The sequence below is a fragment of the Cladosporium halotolerans genome, assembly GCF_011745625.1.
Source record: "Cladosporium halotolerans strain TM138-S3 chromosome Unknown Sca7, whole genome shotgun sequence".
Taxonomy (NCBI): Eukaryota; Fungi; Ascomycota; class Dothideomycetes; order Cladosporiales; family Cladosporiaceae; genus Cladosporium; species Cladosporium halotolerans.
Genome location: NW_027191458.1, coordinates 90,502 through 106,192, shown reverse-complemented (window position 1 = coordinate 106,192; position 15,691 = coordinate 90,502). Strand labels below are relative to the sequence as shown.

General features: G+C 53.6%; 7 protein-coding genes across 7 annotated transcripts; 5 read left to right on the top strand and 2 right to left on the bottom strand.

The window, feature by feature from the left end:
- Nucleotides 1-107: 107 nt before the first annotated feature.
- WHR41_02783 (uncharacterized protein) lies at nt 108-1,508 on the top strand (the record flags this gene model as incomplete). Its single annotated transcript, XM_069371389.1, has 1 exon — nt 108-1,508. The coding sequence occupies one exon, from the start codon at nt 108-110 to the stop codon at nt 1,506-1,508; it is 1,401 nt and encodes a 466-aa protein (XP_069231436.1).
- A 2,024-nt stretch (nt 1,509-3,532) lies between these two features.
- WHR41_02782 (uncharacterized protein) lies at nt 3,533-5,526 on the top strand (the record flags this gene model as incomplete). The annotated part of the gene is made up of 3 exons (XM_069371388.1): nt 3,533-4,348; nt 4,408-4,497; nt 4,550-5,526. The coding sequence occupies 3 exons, from the start codon at nt 3,533-3,535 to the stop codon at nt 5,141-5,143; spliced, it is 1,500 nt and encodes a 499-aa protein (XP_069231437.1). The 3' UTR covers nt 5,144-5,526.
- A 1,156-nt stretch (nt 5,527-6,682) lies between these two features.
- Nucleotides 6,683-7,826, bottom strand: WHR41_02781 (uncharacterized protein; the record flags this gene model as incomplete). The annotated part of the gene is made up of 2 exons (XM_069371387.1): nt 7,270-7,826; nt 6,683-7,214 (listed from the first exon to the last, which is right to left on the bottom strand). The coding sequence occupies exons 1-2, from the start codon at nt 7,680-7,682 to the stop codon at nt 6,683-6,685; spliced, it is 945 nt and encodes a 314-aa protein (XP_069231438.1). The 5' UTR covers nt 7,683-7,826.
- Nucleotides 7,827-7,996: 170 nt separating this feature from the next.
- Nucleotides 7,997-8,899, bottom strand: WHR41_02780 (uncharacterized protein). Its single transcript, XM_069371386.1, has 3 exons — nt 8,706-8,899; nt 8,551-8,648; nt 7,997-8,452 (listed from the first exon to the last, which is right to left on the bottom strand). The coding sequence occupies exons 1-3, from the start codon at nt 8,804-8,806 to the stop codon at nt 8,298-8,300; spliced, it is 354 nt and encodes a 117-aa protein (XP_069231439.1). The 5' UTR covers nt 8,807-8,899; the 3' UTR covers nt 7,997-8,297.
- Nucleotides 8,900-9,212: 313 nt separating this feature from the next.
- On the top strand, nt 9,213-9,881 carry WHR41_02779 (uncharacterized protein; the record flags this gene model as incomplete). Its single annotated transcript, XM_069371385.1, has 1 exon — nt 9,213-9,881. One exon carries the CDS (start codon nt 9,213-9,215, stop codon nt 9,879-9,881), a length of 669 nt encoding a protein of 222 aa, XP_069231372.1.
- A 1,661-nt stretch (nt 9,882-11,542) lies between these two features.
- WHR41_02778 (uncharacterized protein) lies at nt 11,543-11,884 on the top strand (the record flags this gene model as incomplete). Its single annotated transcript, XM_069371384.1, has 1 exon — nt 11,543-11,884. The coding sequence occupies one exon, from the start codon at nt 11,543-11,545 to the stop codon at nt 11,882-11,884; it is 342 nt and encodes a 113-aa protein (XP_069231371.1).
- Nucleotides 11,885-12,428: 544 nt separating this feature from the next.
- Nucleotides 12,429-14,329, top strand: WHR41_02777 (uncharacterized protein). Its single transcript, XM_069371383.1, has 2 exons — nt 12,429-13,700; nt 13,767-14,329. Exons 1-2 carry the CDS (start codon nt 12,482-12,484, stop codon nt 13,823-13,825), a joined length of 1,278 nt encoding a protein of 425 aa, XP_069231364.1. The 5' UTR covers nt 12,429-12,481; the 3' UTR covers nt 13,826-14,329.
- Nucleotides 14,330-15,691: the final 1,362 nt, after the last annotated feature.

The following is a 15,691-nucleotide window of genomic DNA, read 5'->3' as shown; positions in this document are numbered from 1 at the left end:
AGACACCTCGAAACACGACCTACCTTCGGTTTCTCGCTCACGCGTGAGTAACAAACACTCAAAATTCATGATCTGATCCGGCACAGGAGAATGAGTCTTTTGCATGGATGAACTCATTCCTTCTCAATCTCCAGCTCGGCTCCGTCGACTCACATGCCTTCCAAAAAGCCCAGAATGAAAGGCTGTTAGCCACCATACAAGCGGCGCCTGACGTGAGCTTCAGCCTTCGCAATGCGGGACACTCAGGTAGCGGAGATGACTCTGCAGACAGCAAAACAAAACGACCGGTGAGGCCAAGCTCGATCGCCCATGCCGCGGGGGTGAACAGCATCGCCATCGACCGGTTTGAGGGACGCTACTTGCTCTCAGGTGGCGCTGATTCATCGGTCGCCATATGGGATCTTGAAGCCGCAACAACAGCCCCAGGGGAGCCTGTCACACACTTGCCGCTCGGCCATGCAGTGAGAACGTCGACGACAGCCAGTTTGGGCATAAATCACGTCTCGTATTTTCCCTTCGATTCCCTCGCTTTCTTGACCAGCGGCTACGACCACCATTTGAAGATCTTTTCTTCAGAGACATTGCAGGCTTCGGGAAAATTCGATCTGGGATCGAGAGTATATTCTCACGCCACGTCCGATGTGGCTTCGCACCTGCTGGTCGCCTGCGGTTCACAGCATCCCGCCGTCCGGCTTGTTGATTTGCAATCAGGAGCGAGCGCGCATTCACTCGCTGGCCACTCTGGATCCGTCCTAACGTTGACTTGGCATCCCAAGAACGAGAACATCCTCGCGAGCGGTGCCTCTGATGGGTCTGTCAGGCTATGGGATATTCGCCGAAGCGCTAGCAGCTTAGGCGTGCTAGATATGGAAGACAGTATCGGAATAGCAGGCTACGACGGTAAGGGCACCGGTGCCAGAAGGAGAGAACGCGGCAGAGCGCATGTGGGTGCAGTAAACGGAATCGTATGGACGGAGGATGGCCACCACCTTGTATCTTCCGGGTTGGACGAGCGCATGCGAGTTTGGGATATGACCACTGGAGCAAACACACTAGCGAACTTTGGGCCTTCTATCAGGAATGGGCAGAACACTTCCCTCATTCCCATGCTTGCCCCAAGCCACCTATCGCCGGTCGGCTCAGAAACAATCTTCTTTCCAAGCCCGCAAGAAATCTTGAGCTTCGACTTGCATGCCGGCACACTTCAACGTCGGCTTCGCGTCGTCGGCCAAGCCGCACCCGCAGGCCCTGCTCCGAGCATGCGAAATTTGAAGAACCGGACGACTTCGCTGGCGTGGCGTGCACATGAAGTTGAGTTTTACTCAGCGCATACCGATGGTTCGATCAGGTGTTGGCGTCCCAGAACTTGGGAAGACGCTTTAGTCGAGCAGGAGGAAAAGGAACTCGCTCAAGGTAGTGGCAACGAAGCTGCAGAGAAGAAGCGAAAGCGGGACGAGTTGGAACAGATAGTGCGTGACTTGACTAAGAAGCAAGTGACTTATAGCTGAGTTGCATTCATCGTCATGCATCTTTGCGGTAGGCTCTAGTGTGGTAATTACATCGTCTTCCGGTCCGAAATCTTCACTGCCTAAGGATTTGTCCTATGTTTTGTACAGTCCAAGCCGCATCCGACGCCGAATGTCGCGGATTGTCTTTTGCTTGAAAGTGGGAAATTGCTCGAATACCTGCTCAATCGTAGCCGTTCCCCCAAGCACTGGCTCTAAGGCACTTTTGATGGCGGCTACTTCCTTTCTCGAAGATCTCTGTTTCCACTTCAATCGGTGTTGGAGGGACTCAAGCCGAGATTCGACGGATTGGACACTCCTTCCCGGAAATCGAGCGGCGATGTCAGGGCGTGTCAGCTTCTTCTTGCTAGCAAGGGAAATGAGGAGTTCGTCGTCTTCGACAGTCCACCCAGGTTGGCGCCGAAGAGATTCCTGCACTACTTGGGGAACCTGAAGCCGTGCTCTGAAATGCCAAACCGCTCGGACCGAGCCTACTGAGCGTTTCAGCTCCTTCGCGATGTCTTGAAAAGATTGCAATTGCTTGACCCTAAGATCAATCAGACGTTCAAGCTCTTCGGCTGTCCAAGAGCCTTTCCGGCTTTCAGAGTTCTCAGATCGATTGCGAAGATATAACCGCCAGCGCTGGCGAACGGCTTCGATACTCCGTCCGGGCAGCGAAGGGAGAATTTCCGCATGCTTCAAGCCTGCGGCGCGTTTGGAAGCCAGAATTTTGTCTTCTTCCGGGGTCCATGATTTGGTCGAGCTGCCTGCTCGCTCTCCAGGCGTTCTCCGTGATTTGGCAAGGTGACGACGTACGGCGTAGAACGTGCGGTTCTCGAGTTGCTTCGCGATTCGTCCGGATGAGAGGCCCTGCTCGAGGAGATCTTGTACCTTTTGGCTCTCGGCCTCAGACCAGGGCTTGAGGGTACGAAGGGCACAGGAGGAGACCGAGAAAGCTCTGCCAGAGATGCTATGTACTGCACGTCTTGGCCGCAAGCATCTTGCCGTGCTAGTCGCTAGAAAGATCACGTGTCGCATGTCTCGAATGGAGATCCTGAACTGTCGCCAAGTGCCCTTGCCAACTTGTATTGCCGTCACAAATGCATTACACAGACTTGGTTTTGAATGTTGCAGCACAGTGGCACTATCCACATTGCTTGACGCTGCTGTCAAGAGCCGGCATTCAGGTGGAAGAGTGTTGCTGTGCTTCGACACCAAGGGCACGAACAGCCGTTGTCGACGCGCTCGGAAATGCCCCGTGCGCCAAAGTTGCGCCCAAGGGCCCGAATGTTTCACTCTGCAGGACCTCTCACTCAAAGGACCACAACTCACACATCAGTTACGGCTATCGATTGCTTCTTGTTTTTTTAAGCGACCCGCTTTGTGGTAATGCTCCCGGCTTCTCAATTCTATGGTTCCAGAAACAGCGCTCTGTCACATCATGAGAGCATCGAATGCATAGACACACGCTCTAGCCGAGCTCGGTATTTTGCCCGACACTCTTATGGTTGTAGATCCAGACGCACTCCATCTCCCGCTCGTGGTGTTAGAGGCCTGCTTCCTGAATAAAAGGCTCGTAGCGAGTCTTCAATGATAATAGAGATGACGATTGCACGATTTATGAGGCCAAGATGCATCTCAAAGATTCTACCGTGAGTCTGGTCAGCGTGTTCAGGCGACGACAAGACTAGATCTGACCTGATGATTTTCCGGAGAGTAGGATGTATATGCTCAAAATATTCCGAATAGAACTACAGGGCGGCCGAACTTCACATGGAACATCGTACAGCTTGCAACAAAAGTTAATGACTGTCTGGTCTGTCTTCGAGATTCTACCTTACATTGGCCACACCCTCTGCTCAATTGGAGCACTCCATTTTGAGCCATGAGGTGAAGTCGCCCCTGAGCTTCGCTGGCTGAGGCAGGCACGACTGTTAGCAGACCTCACCTTTACTTCAGCTCAAGACGTCCCGGCCAACACAACGGACGAAAAAGACCTCATGCTTCCGAGCTCCGACACCTTCACGATGGCCACTGCAACACTACTAACTCCGACACTGCACATCGAGATCCATCTGTTAAAGTCGTCGGGTAGCCCCATAGACGCTCACCAAGCGACGCGCAAGGCAGCTGCTGAGTGGATCCAAGAAAACTATGCCACCGTCACTTTCGGCAAATTAGCTGGTTATCAGGACACCAAGCACCTAGAGCATGTAGGATCTATCGACATTGCCGACTTCACTGGACCGCTTGAGCCCACTGGATACTACTCTTTGGCAGACACCGTCCTCGACTGCCAGACTTACGTACTCCACTCAGAAAGTGATTCAGGAATACGCCGTAGCATCAAGCGTGATAGTGATCCTCAAAGCGCCCGTTCCCGAGTCATCGCACTGCCCAACATCGCGCTGAACGAGGATTGGGATTCCCTCGTATTCGAAGATGGCCTTCCATCGCGCCTTCTCCGCTACCTCGTGCGTATGGTTGGTATGATGGGCAAGCCAGGCCTCAACCTCGCAACGTTCAATTGGAACAAGCTCTGCCTCCTGCACGGCCCGCCAGGCAGTGGGAAGAGTACGCTCTGCCGCGCTCTTGCACAAAAGCTTAGCATTCGTCTTGGTGATCAATTTTCGAAAGCGGTACTGGTTCAGGTCAACGCAAACGCTCTGTTCAGCAAGTTCTTTGGCGAAAGCGGGAAACTGATTGAGAACACGTTTCATGAAGTTCAAGGTCTTGCGAAGGATCATGCCCGACTGGTCATTGTGGTCATTGATGAGGTTGAGACGATTGTGTCTTCACGCCAGCGTGGTACAGCCGGCAATGAATGCATTGATGGTTTGCGGGTAATGAGGAACAGATATCGCATGAAACCAGAGACACGTGCAGCTGAACCAGATCACAGGCTACCAATCAGCTGCTCACGGCCCTTGACCGCGTCCGCTCTTTTCCGAACATCTTGGTGTGCTGCACCAGCAACCTCATTGAAGCGATCGTGCGTCAATTCAAGAGCTTCGTTTCAAGCTAGCTGCTGATTCCAGTTGCAGGACCCTGCCTTCCTTGATCGCGTCGACATCAAGCAGTACATCCCATGCCCATCGAAGGCGGCGGTCTACAACATCTTCCGTGGTTGCCTCAACGAGCTAGTCAGATCTGAGTTGCTCTCCGTTAACGACATCGAAGATGTCCCGCATATTAATGGAACATTGACCTCATCCCCGCCACCTTCGGCACCGAGGACTCAACAGTCGTCGCCAACTCGTAAAAGACGCCACACAGTCATGACCCGAACCCCGCCTCAAACGAAGGAATTTGCACATATACCTGCTTCTTCGATGATACAGGGCGATCAATGCCATGAACAGGATCATGAGATCCCTACGCTGGCGAGTGCGCTCATGGCTCAACGTCAAAACCCACTAAGCCCGGGACAGCGTATTTGGGAGCTCGCGCAGAAATGTGAGGGGCTGTGCTTGAGTGGGCGCACGCTGCGACGTCTTCCGATGCTGGGTCTTGCGATGCATACGTGGGGAGGCCGGATTCGGATGACTGAAGCAATTGGAGCGCTGGAGAAAGCTGTGGGGGAGGAACTAATCGCGATGAGCAATCGGAAAGCTGAGACGGAGGATCCCAATGCATGAACGATTCTGATCCGGAATCCGTCGTGGTCTCCACCAACGTAAGCAATGCAGGTGGTCGAAGATGTTCTAGCTGGCTGGCTCTTGACAAGAAAATGAGTGCTGGGCATCGCTAAACTGCGGCCTTTATCAAGTCGCGCTCACGACTACACTAACGCATTGCTGATTCAACTCTTCAATGGCGAATCTCTTCCAATTTGCTCCTCAACTCAGTACTCTGAATTGGTGCTCATATCTCAACAATTCTCCGAAGCCTTTCTCGTTCCTGGTCTTGACGAAACTCACACAGCAGCAAGGTTCGCCTACTGTTCAATAGTCCATGTACGCCATGACGCCCGTTCATGCAGTCTCTGGCTGATTTCCTGATGTCTCCGGAACGATCTGAAAGGCACCATGTTGCTGTCAACGGGCATTTGAACATGGCAACTTGCCAGTCTCGCAGATGCGGGCTTGATTTGCAAAAATAATCATTGTACTCGCGAAACAAGTGTCCAGTGGTGTATTTCCAGAGGGGTGGTGCGGAAGCACTGCGACGCCGCCTCGCGCAGCTTCGATCGATCAAGTTTTCGTTCCTCCGAATCACCGCCTGCATCATTCCGTGATCGTCTTGAGTACAATGAAACATGTGTAGTGCAATCGAAGCGTTATACAAAGTTTCAGTATGCGCCGGTGCCAGAGATCGTAGCAGCGTTGGCCGGGTGTACACAGTCCTGACACGCTGCCAGCATATTGTAGTTCCATCGCAATCAGTTGGCTTCCAGCAAGTGACAGATTGATCTATAGAATGATATAAAACTGACCCAGGGATTGGTTGATATTGCAAGATGTCCACACGTGATCTTGTGCTCAACCTTCGAGGATGCTACTCCAAATCCCCAGTGCCCGACTGCAGTGATTCTGAAACCGTACCATGCTGTGAGTGCGGTACGCAGTAACGGACATGAGATTAAGCAAAGGAGTTTCGCCGTCTGCATCCAAAGCATGCGGAGGAGCTCCAGCGCGAAGTAGGTTTGCAATGAAATTAGAGATCTCAATTGACTTTGTCGGGTATTCACCATGCTCGGTATCATCTAACCCCCTCACACAGTGGCTTGCAGCCCAATGCAGTGCTGTTCGGCCAGAGAACGTAGAGCAATGAGCCAAAGCATTCCAGTCTGCAGAGCCAATGGCATGCATGAAATCTTCTGATGTCTAGAGCTCCATTGCGAGGCGAAGACGTTCCGGAATGGGCAGATGATCGAGTAGGCCCCGTTGGTGCATCAGTGTCGTAGGACCAATGCGTACCCAGATGGGTGGTATCGAGGTTTCGACCAGAACATTAACATCGAAATCCATGTGAATGCCGTAATTTGAGACCAGTAGGTCTACGACTGCTGGCGTTGTATAACGATGACGCGGGAGCCCGTTCAGAAAGGACGAGAATCCGGAATCGATGCCACGAAAGGTTTCGCATCTATTTAATGAAAAATCACACAGTTCGACTTCACCGGAAATGGCGGCCAACTGGAATGTATTTGCTTTTTTCAGTCACACTCAGCTGAGCTATGACAGATTTTGGCTCACAGCAAATATGTTGATGCCTTCGCCGAGCGAAAGCATATGATCCCTGATAGACAGCTCGCCTGCATCGAGGAGCTTTCGTACCATCATTGTGTCACCCTGGGTGACAAACTTAAAAACGATATCATGAAATGGCCGAAGACTGATCGGGTCAATTTTGATGGTCCAGGAGCCTTGAGATTCGCAGACTGCCAAATGCCATGTCCTCCTTGTGAGCCATAGAGGCGGGCTTATGCTGAGACTCAACAGGCGACGCTTGGAACTAAGCAGACGATCTTCATAGTGATTTTTGACGATGGCAGAGTGCTCTCTCGCAACGGGATTTGTAAGCTGACAAGATGAATTCTTTTGCCTGCCCGCAGGGACTTTCAGACCATCGGGAGCTTGCACAGTCTGCGCCAACGAGGAAATGGACGTCTTGTGTGGGGAACTTTGTTGCTGCAGTATTGAGAGCATTTCGCCATACCGTACTAAACCTGCGGCATGATTCGAAGTGTGGTGTATATTCCAAGATCTGGTATCTCACGTCAGCAGGATTCGTCTAGTCCAGGGCGATGGTGAGTCGCTACTGGCAATAGCTTGCATACGCAAGGCTCAGCGAGCTCTTCGCTTTTTCCAAGTCCTCAAGCAACTTCCTCATCTCAGGCTCTTTGAATGCGGTGTACAGTCTGCCGAGCCCGGACGATTTCCGTATGTATCGAGCCATCTGGTCGATCACCTCTCGAACTCGAAGGGGTTTCTTCTCACATATGGTGATGCAGCGATGGAGCTCCGTATCGAGGTGGTCGTGCTGTCGGTGGCGTTCTAAGCGGCGAAGCTGCAGAGACAAAGTTTCCAGCTCGAAGTAAAGGTTGTCCACTGTGTCTGGTGCCTCTCTGCTGTTGCTGTAGAGCTCCTTCAGCTTACGGCTGCTTTCGAGGAGCTGTATCGAAAGCGAGACGAGGCCGGCGCCGCTGGCTACTGCAGCAAAGATCTCTGCCATGTCGGAAGTGGTAATGATACCCCCGAGAGATTGGCAGATTGCAAGTAGAGTCAAAGAGTAAGTGCACAAAAGCGAAGATTATGTTGGTGACAGCGCAGGACTGAAGCTGAATAGCCCCACACGAGGCGCAGGCAGGCTGTGTCTGCGGCTTTAGATGTCGTGCAGCCTGCATGGCGGGTGTCAATGAGGTAGCTGTCAAGTAGTCTGATTACACAGGCAGCCACTGTTCTCCCTTCGCCAGGTGAAAGCTTTTCCTCGATAGTGGAAAGGTGACGGTACTATTTATTACAGCGCAAATTTGAAGATATCAGAGGCAGGTCGGATACTGTGCTTCTCACATTCTGGGGCGACACGAAACTACAGATTCCACTCGCAGTAGTATGAAGTTGCCTCGTATTTTCGGATGAGTGAACGTCTGCATGCGCCACAGAATCTTATTTTAACAAACGAAGGAACCCGGGCTGTAGAAAGAACAATAGTCGTAAACGCCCGTAATAGTCAAAGCTGGTTCTTCCAACTCCCTTCCATCATGTCCATCATACATCGTACATATGCGAGTGTTCCCGCTGAGTGTTTCATGTCAAAGCGCAAGATTCCCCGAAAGTGATGCGTCCTTTATTTGCCCTTCTCATTGCCGGCAGTAGCCTTGTAAAACTGAGCGGCAGGGGCGCTGGAGTATCCAACTTTCTGATCGGACTGCGAGTTCTCGAAAGGCGGTGTTGCGAGTCCCTTTTCGTGCTCTTGGTATGAGATCGTGTTGTCTGGGTTGCCTAATTTCGAGAGATTCTGGGTCAGAATAGACTTCTTCAGGTGGCACAAGTTCATGCTCATGTATAGAAGGGGGACATGACAATAAGTTGTCGCATACCTCTAGGGGTAGCCACGCCAGGCTGATGAGTGTTTGAGCCACCTTGCGCAGCGTATCTGGAGCCGACGTTCTTCACACCTTGTGTCTCGAAGATGCTGCTGGATGTGACGTCAGCAAGATAGACCCGAACCATGTGATTGGCAGTTCATACTCACTCCTTTGATGATACGGTCTTCGCAGTTCTAGGAAAGAACATCGCTAAAGCACCGAGACCGCCAGCGGCTAGGAGCATATTCCGGGTAGTGAAGTGAGACATTGGGGCGATCTGCTCGATTGGTGTAATGTCAAGTGGATGTTGCGGTTTGAGACAATGGTCGTAATTCAATGGGATTGAGGAAAGAATAAAAAAAGAAAGAGAGCGCGAGATCCGACGCCGCAGCGGTGATATAAACACCTACCTGGTCTGTTTGTTAATCACGACGCACCATTTAGCAACGGTGGACGTCATTGATTGACACCTCGCGGTCATGACACGCTAGACATTGGTGGCTAGTGCCTCATGTGCGGCCCCAGACGACGGCGCGGCCCGCGAGCTTGTTCGGCCCTAACTCGCCCAGTCACCAAAACCTTTGGTGGGGAGATTGTTACCCCTCCGAGATTTTGGAGAAACACTGGAAAGCATAACAAGACTGCACACGTACGACATCCTGCAACAACGCAAAATGTCTTCTCCCGCGAAGATTGCAGTCCTTATTTCCGGTTCTGGCAGCAACCTGCAAGCCCTCATCAATGCCAAAACGAGCACCCCGCCCACTCTCCCAAACAATACCTTCACACGAGTCATCTCCGACCGAGCATCCGCCTACGGTCTGCAAAGAGCGACAGCCGCCGGCATTCCGACCTCGACACTTGGCATTTTGCCTTACAAGAAGCGCTTCCCCGACCCCAGCGGCAGCCCGGCCTTCCAGAGTGCACGCGAAGCCTACGACGCTGATCTTGCTGCGCTGGTGCTGCAAGACAGGCCGGACCTTGTCGTCTGCGCTGGATTCATGCGAATTCTGACGGGCAAATTCCTGGAGCCGCTAGAGAAGGCAGGCGTTAAGATTATCAATCTGCATCCTGCGTTGCACGGTGACTTGGTCGGAGCGGGATGCATTGAGAGGGCGTGGAAGGAGTTCGAGGAGGGCAAGAGAACGAAGACTGGTGTGATGGTACACTATGTCATTGCTGCTGTGGATGAGGGTGAGCCAATCTGCCAGCGAGAGGTCGACATGGAAGGGTGCAAGTCTTTGGCTGAGCTGGAGGAGAGGATACACACTGTCGAGCACGGATTGATTGTGGAGGGTGCTAGGAAAGTTGCGGAAGAGGTCAGGAAGAACAAGGGCAACTAGAAAGCTTTGAGCTGATGTTTACATCCGGACATGAGCATGTCTCGCGCGGGCTTGAGACAAAAAGCGCTGGCAACTCACAGCCGCAGAAAGTGGTACATGCATGGCTACGTGGGACGGGACGTTCAGTTGCGTTTGTGGAACAACAAGCGCCAATGCATCGAAACTTGGGCATAAAGGGCAAGCACTGTATGCAACACTCAACGGAAGAATGACTGATGGCCTCGACGATTGCTTGGGGTAATCAGCACGATTTCTGGGCATGCAGCGGATGCGGTCATATTTCCAGTCTTCATCGGCTGCAATTCTCGAGACACCAGAACACTTGAGCCTAACCCAGGAGAATCGACAAGGGCTGGCCTCCATTAAACCCCACATGGCGGACGCTGGGTCGGATGAATCAGACGAAACGAGATCATGAGAATTCTGCGCCAGGCTTATCGACAGTGATTCAAACGAGCAACATTGATGAGGATCAGTACTGAGTTTCCTCTCCTGACCTTGGACCAGTAAACGAGAGGTGTGGTCTGTTTCGAGAACCTAGCATCTCCCTTTCCAAAGTTGTTTAGAAGCCATGCGCGCTAGCCGTGTGATCAGCAAGGCTCGCATAATGCCAAAGACCGTACCCAGGTACCTAATGGAGGAGTAAGGCCGGCCTCGCCATGACAAGTGACCTCTTTTCCCGCTCGAACGCCGAGCAGGTGGGGATATCACAGGTTGATTTAACCAAGTAAGGCTTATCGTCGTCCCTGGTACCTTTCCATTCACCTCCATCAATCGTGACCATAGTCATATACCGACGGCATCTTTTGATCTTTAGTATAAGCGTGCAGCATTCACAAATTCCCGAAGACTTGACGCGTCACGGAAATCACTGAAACGAAGCTGCGTTCCATTTTGATCATTTCGTCACGTGAAATCTGCGCTTACCCGATGGGCGCGCCTTTTACGTGGAAGCGTACGCAGCAACAGAAGTCATTTGTCGATGAGCAGGAGTGGCAGGATGTTGGGTGTGCCAGTGAGCCTTGCATGGGGGTCGGCACTCCGGAACCTGACAGACCGACCTTCCTTGGCTCGCTCAGCCTCACTCGTCGCAGGCGGCGTGGCGGAACTGCCGTGCTCACATCTCTACCTCCCGACCATCAAACCAGGCTATCCTTTGCAGTGCTCTTTGCATAAGCACGACCTGTGTTATGCGTGTCTCTACAGATCCTCGGTAAAGTTGCCGAGGCCGCAGCTGTACGTGTGTCCTTGTGGCGTCTTGTCGTGGCCTTCAGTTTTCGCTACACAGCCACGATTGACACTACTTCAAAGCTTCTTATGAGTGCGCGTTGCACAGCCGAGTGATGATAGAAGAATCTTACTCACGCCATCGGATGACGATCGCAGGAGGCTCTGCATGTCCCAGCTCAGCCCTACAGCATGTGGCGGCTTGCTGATGGGGGCCTTGTGTTGGGCTGTGTGGTAGGTTGATTGCGTGTGCACTTGGGTCTATTGCTATTTCAGTCCCTCACGACACTTGATATATGATGCTTCGGTCTCCCACGATACACTCTTCTCAATCCACCAACCAGGCTCAAACAATCATCGGTGTACCACTATATCAACGGTCGCTACAGCATCAAACTTCGAGCAAAAGCATAACGATATCCCACAAGACCAGCATGCACGCCACTGTCATCCTACTCGCTGGTCTCACTGCCCTCGCCACCGCCTCTCCCATTCAATCCGCAAAAGCAGACGCCGTTCCGGCGCCTTTCGCAACCGGCACTGGCTCTCCACAAGGCGGATACGCTGCTCCCTCAGGCGTACCGATGCCAGTCGCTGTCCCTGTCCCACGTCCCGTAGGCAGTGCACCCTGCCCGATCGATGGCAAACTCGTCTGTAATGGCCCCGAGCAATGGGGTCTTTGCAACTGGGGCGAAGTCAAGTTCCAGCGAGTCGCTGCTGGCACGCAATGTCTGAAGGGAGAGATTGTTTTCGGACCGGGCTTTGGTGGACATTGAGCTGTGCCAATGCCGGTTGATCAGAGATCGTTTGGAGTTTGATTGATGGCATCTGAATCGTATGATCACATGCGAACGATGTTTTAATGATGCATATGAATGGAGTTTGGGTCTCTTATTGCCCTATCGATCGCTTATGAGTTTTGGCTTGGATGACTGTCCGCTATTGCAAATGATAAGCCGAAAGTAGAGACTGGGGCCTTTGGACGTCTTAGAAATTTGGTGATAGATTAATAGTAATTGCATTGCGCATGAAAACCGCCTTCCCTTGTCACATGGAAGTTACTTCTCTCCATTATAAATGCTCACTGATGAAGTTTTCACTGATGTCGCGCAGCGAGCTTCGCTATGTCAAACGAATGAGGAAGTCATCTGATGATTAACACGTGCACCCATGGCACCGTTCACTTCAGACGATAGCGCGGCTCATTGCCGCCCACATGTCAAAAATGGACCCTGCCGTGCCTGCATCGCGGAGAGGCGCTGCGCTAGCGCCGATCCACAAATTTTTCGAGGCAAGACCGCGCTTTCTGCCTCCAAGTCGCACATACCGACCCACCGACGACAACCACCTCACACTCCGCATCCACCGGCAAGATGGCTGCAAACCAACAGCTCGGCGACGATGTCTGGACCTTCGGCGACGCTTCGGCTCCTAAGGTGAACGATGTTCTCAACCAGGTCGCCGATTTCCTGTCTGCGATCGGCTTCAAGAAGACGCTCAAGGCGATTGAGAAAGAGGCGAAGGGCGATGGATTTGAGATTGATACCAAGGCATTCAAGAAGACAATTGAGGATGGCTCTGTTCCGGCTCTGACCCAGCTGTGGCACGACTGGCAGAGCAAGAAGGGAAGCAAGGCCGCAGTCAACGACGACAGCTCTAGCGCCTCTTCCGACAGTGAGAGCGACGACTCCGACTCCTCGTCCGATTCTTCTTCCTCCGATTCCGACTCCGACTCCGACGAAGAAATGATCCTCGACATCAAGGCCGCCGTCTCCTCCGACGATGGCTCTGACAGCAGTCCTGAGAGTGAGGCCGAGAAGAAGCCCAAGGCCAAGACTATCAAGCGCAAGCGCTCTCCTACCCCGTCATCCTCCAGCGCTTCGAGCTCCGACTCCTCTTCGGATTCATCCTCCGACAGCGACTCGTCATCTGAAAGCGATGCTCCTCCAGCGAAGAAAGCCAAGGTCGTGAAGAAGGACAAGAGCGACTCCAGCAGCGATTCCAGCAGCGATTCCAGCTCTGCCAGCTCCTCTAGCGAAAGTGACTCCAGCAGCAGTGAGTCTTCTAGCGAGAGCGAGGCTGAGCCTGCGCCGAAGAAGGATGTCAAGAAGAAGGGCGACAAGAAGGGCGACAAGAAGGACGAGAAGAAAGACGTGAAGAAAGACGTGAAGAAGGACGAGGAGAAGGACAACAAGAAGGACGACAAGAAGAAGAGCAAGAAGCCCGCAAGCGATCACTCATCATCATCTGCCACTCTCGGCCGCCCTTCTCCTGAGGCCGCTCCTACCACCTCTGCCGATACCTCTGCTGAGACTACGTCTGCGGAGGACTCTAACGGCGGCATGCACCCGGCCCGTCTCGCTATGATCGACGGCGGCAAGCCCAAGGCCGCAGCTGCTGTCACCACCGTTACCACCAAGAACGGCAAGAAGCAGAACGTCCCCTTCTCCCGCATCTCTGCCGACCAATATGTCGACCCCAAGTTCGGAAGCAACGCCTACGTCCCGTACGACTACGCTGAGAGAGCCCACCGCGACCTGATCGTCACTAAGGGCAAAGGGTTTACCAAGGAGAAGAACAAGAAGAAGAGGGGTAAGTTACAGTTGCAATCCAATCACTTTTCCAGTATCATTGAATTCTTGACTAACCTCCTCTCAGGCTCCTACCGTGGCGGCGCCATCGATCTGGCCCCCAAGGGCATCAAGTTCGATGATTAGAAGTCTCAAACATGACGGGTCTGGCGTCTCTGACGGTCACACTAAGGACCAAACCGCCGAGAATTCTCATCTCGCAGGAAATAGAGCTCACGATATGAAAGTGTTCGCCGGGGCAAACAGTGAGCACTACCAACTAAACAGCAAAGTCGTACCTGGGGTCATGTATAGCGAACAACGGCGCGCCTCCCCAAGACTCTAGGAGACCAAGCGAGAAGCTGGCCGTATCATACTTCATGCCCACAAGTCGTGCGAGAGGCTCGCTCGTCACGTCAAAAAGCTTCTTTCAGGAAACACGAAACACCCTCGTCTGCCACGTAGGCGGTTCAGGGGGTCTAAGTGATTTCCTCGTTGGTTACGAACACACTGGAAAGGCAATACGACACCGAGAAACGGGAGTGGTCGTCTTGTGGAAATTATCCTCTAAATACCCACGGGGTACAGCATAGCTAGCCAGCTTCTCCGTACAACACATGATAGATCGATTCATTAACATTACTCGGATCATTTCTAGTGCCCTTCATCAAAAGTCTCCCAAGTCCTTCCCTTCGTACTCCTCTTCGTTGATCTCAAACTCTGCGTCATCACCCCAAGGTCCTCCTGCATTCCGATCAAATTCAGCCCACGCGTCCTCGTCTTCGTGGGAGTTCGGATTCCACGGCGACTCCAACTCCGTCGTAGGCTGATCGCTCTGCGGCTCCTGCTGCTCGACGTCTGCAACTTCAGCTTCTTCCACCTCTCCCGCCTCATCCCCATTCCCATCTCCATACAGGTCCTCCTCGCCGTCATCTTCCACCTTAGCCTGCTTACCACCGTCCCCATCCCCCTCCTCATCATACAACCCCTCGAAATCCCCCTCCTCCTGCTCCTCCCACACCTCCTCCGGCACCCCCAAAAACCCAGAATTTTTCTTCAACGCCTTCAACTTCGCCTCCAGCTCCGCCCTGTCCTCCCCCTCAGCCGTGAATATCGGCCGCGCCTGCCCCCCGCCAGGCGGCGTCACTACGACCGACGGCTGCCGCGGCGGAGGCGTCATGTGCGCGACTGGCGCGGGCGGCGCGGCGGGCGCGGGAGGGAAGGGGAGCGCGAGGGAGGAGGTGTGGGGTGGCGTGGGGGCCGCGTAGAGGTCTTCTTCGTCGTCTGCTGAGTCGGGTAGCGGCTGGGGAGGCGGTGAGGGAGAGGGTGGGTGGGAGTCGAAGAGCGCTTCGTCGGCGGAGTCTAGGAGCTCGACGGAGGACTCGCGGTTTGGTGGTGGCGCGAGTGTCGTTGTTGGTTGCTGCTCCTTTTGCTGCTGCTGCTGTGCAGAGAAAGAGGAGAGCGGTTTTGGCGGGTCTTTGAGCACCCGTCCGTTCCAGCCGAAGCGCTCGGGGGCGTTGGTGCTTAGGGTGGCGAGGGCGGCGGCGTGGAGGTTTGCTTCGCGGGTGGCGGGGTCGAGGGTGGAGTTTTCGTCGTCGTCGTCTTCGGCGGTGATTTCTCCTGGTTCGCTGGGTGTGCGGGCGCTGTCGGCGTAGGCGTCGTCGATGGTATTGGTTGGTTCCGGGTCTTCGATCGTGGTAGAGGGTTTGTGTTGGGGTTTCGGCGTGGTGCATTCGGCTGTGCTGGAGGTTGGAATAGACGTCCTGGGTGCCTCGGTGGTTGCGGCGCCGAAAGCGAAGTCGCTCAAGGTGCGTCCGTCTGCAGTGGAAAGTCCGTGGGGCTTCTCTGCCTGGAGCGAGAGCTGCGGCTCTTCGTTCCTCTCTACCGCTGGCAGAGTCCCTGGGCCCTCTAAGCCTCGCAGTAGCTCATCGATGTAATTGGTCGGGGGTGTTTTCTGCGTCGGGCTGACGGCAGGGCTGTTCGCTGAAGGTCGGCTTGCTACATGGATTGCGC

What these genes read in the sequence shown, in the direction of transcription:
- WHR41_02780 (XM_069371386.1), bottom strand. Translation starts at nt 8,806, where the DNA reads ATGTCTCACTTCACTACCCGGAATATGCTCCTAGCCGCTGGCGGTCTC. An exon ending in AAGACCGTATCATCAAAGGA is followed by an intron (nt 8,649 to 8,705) that starts GTGAGTATGAAC and finishes CGTCACATCCAG; the next exon opens with CAGCATCTTCGAGACACAAG. An exon ending in TGGCGTGGCTACCCCTAGAG is followed by an intron (nt 8,453 to 8,550) that starts GTATGCGACAAC and finishes TCTCGAAATTAG; the next exon opens with GCAACCCAGACAACACGATC.
- WHR41_02777 (XM_069371383.1), top strand. Translation starts at nt 12,482, where the DNA reads ATGGCTGCAAACCAACAGCTCGGCGACGATGTCTGGACCTTCGGCGAC. An exon ending in GAAGAACAAGAAGAAGAGGG is followed by an intron (nt 13,701 to 13,766) that starts GTAAGTTACAGT and finishes ACCTCCTCTCAG; the next exon opens with GCTCCTACCGTGGCGGCGCC.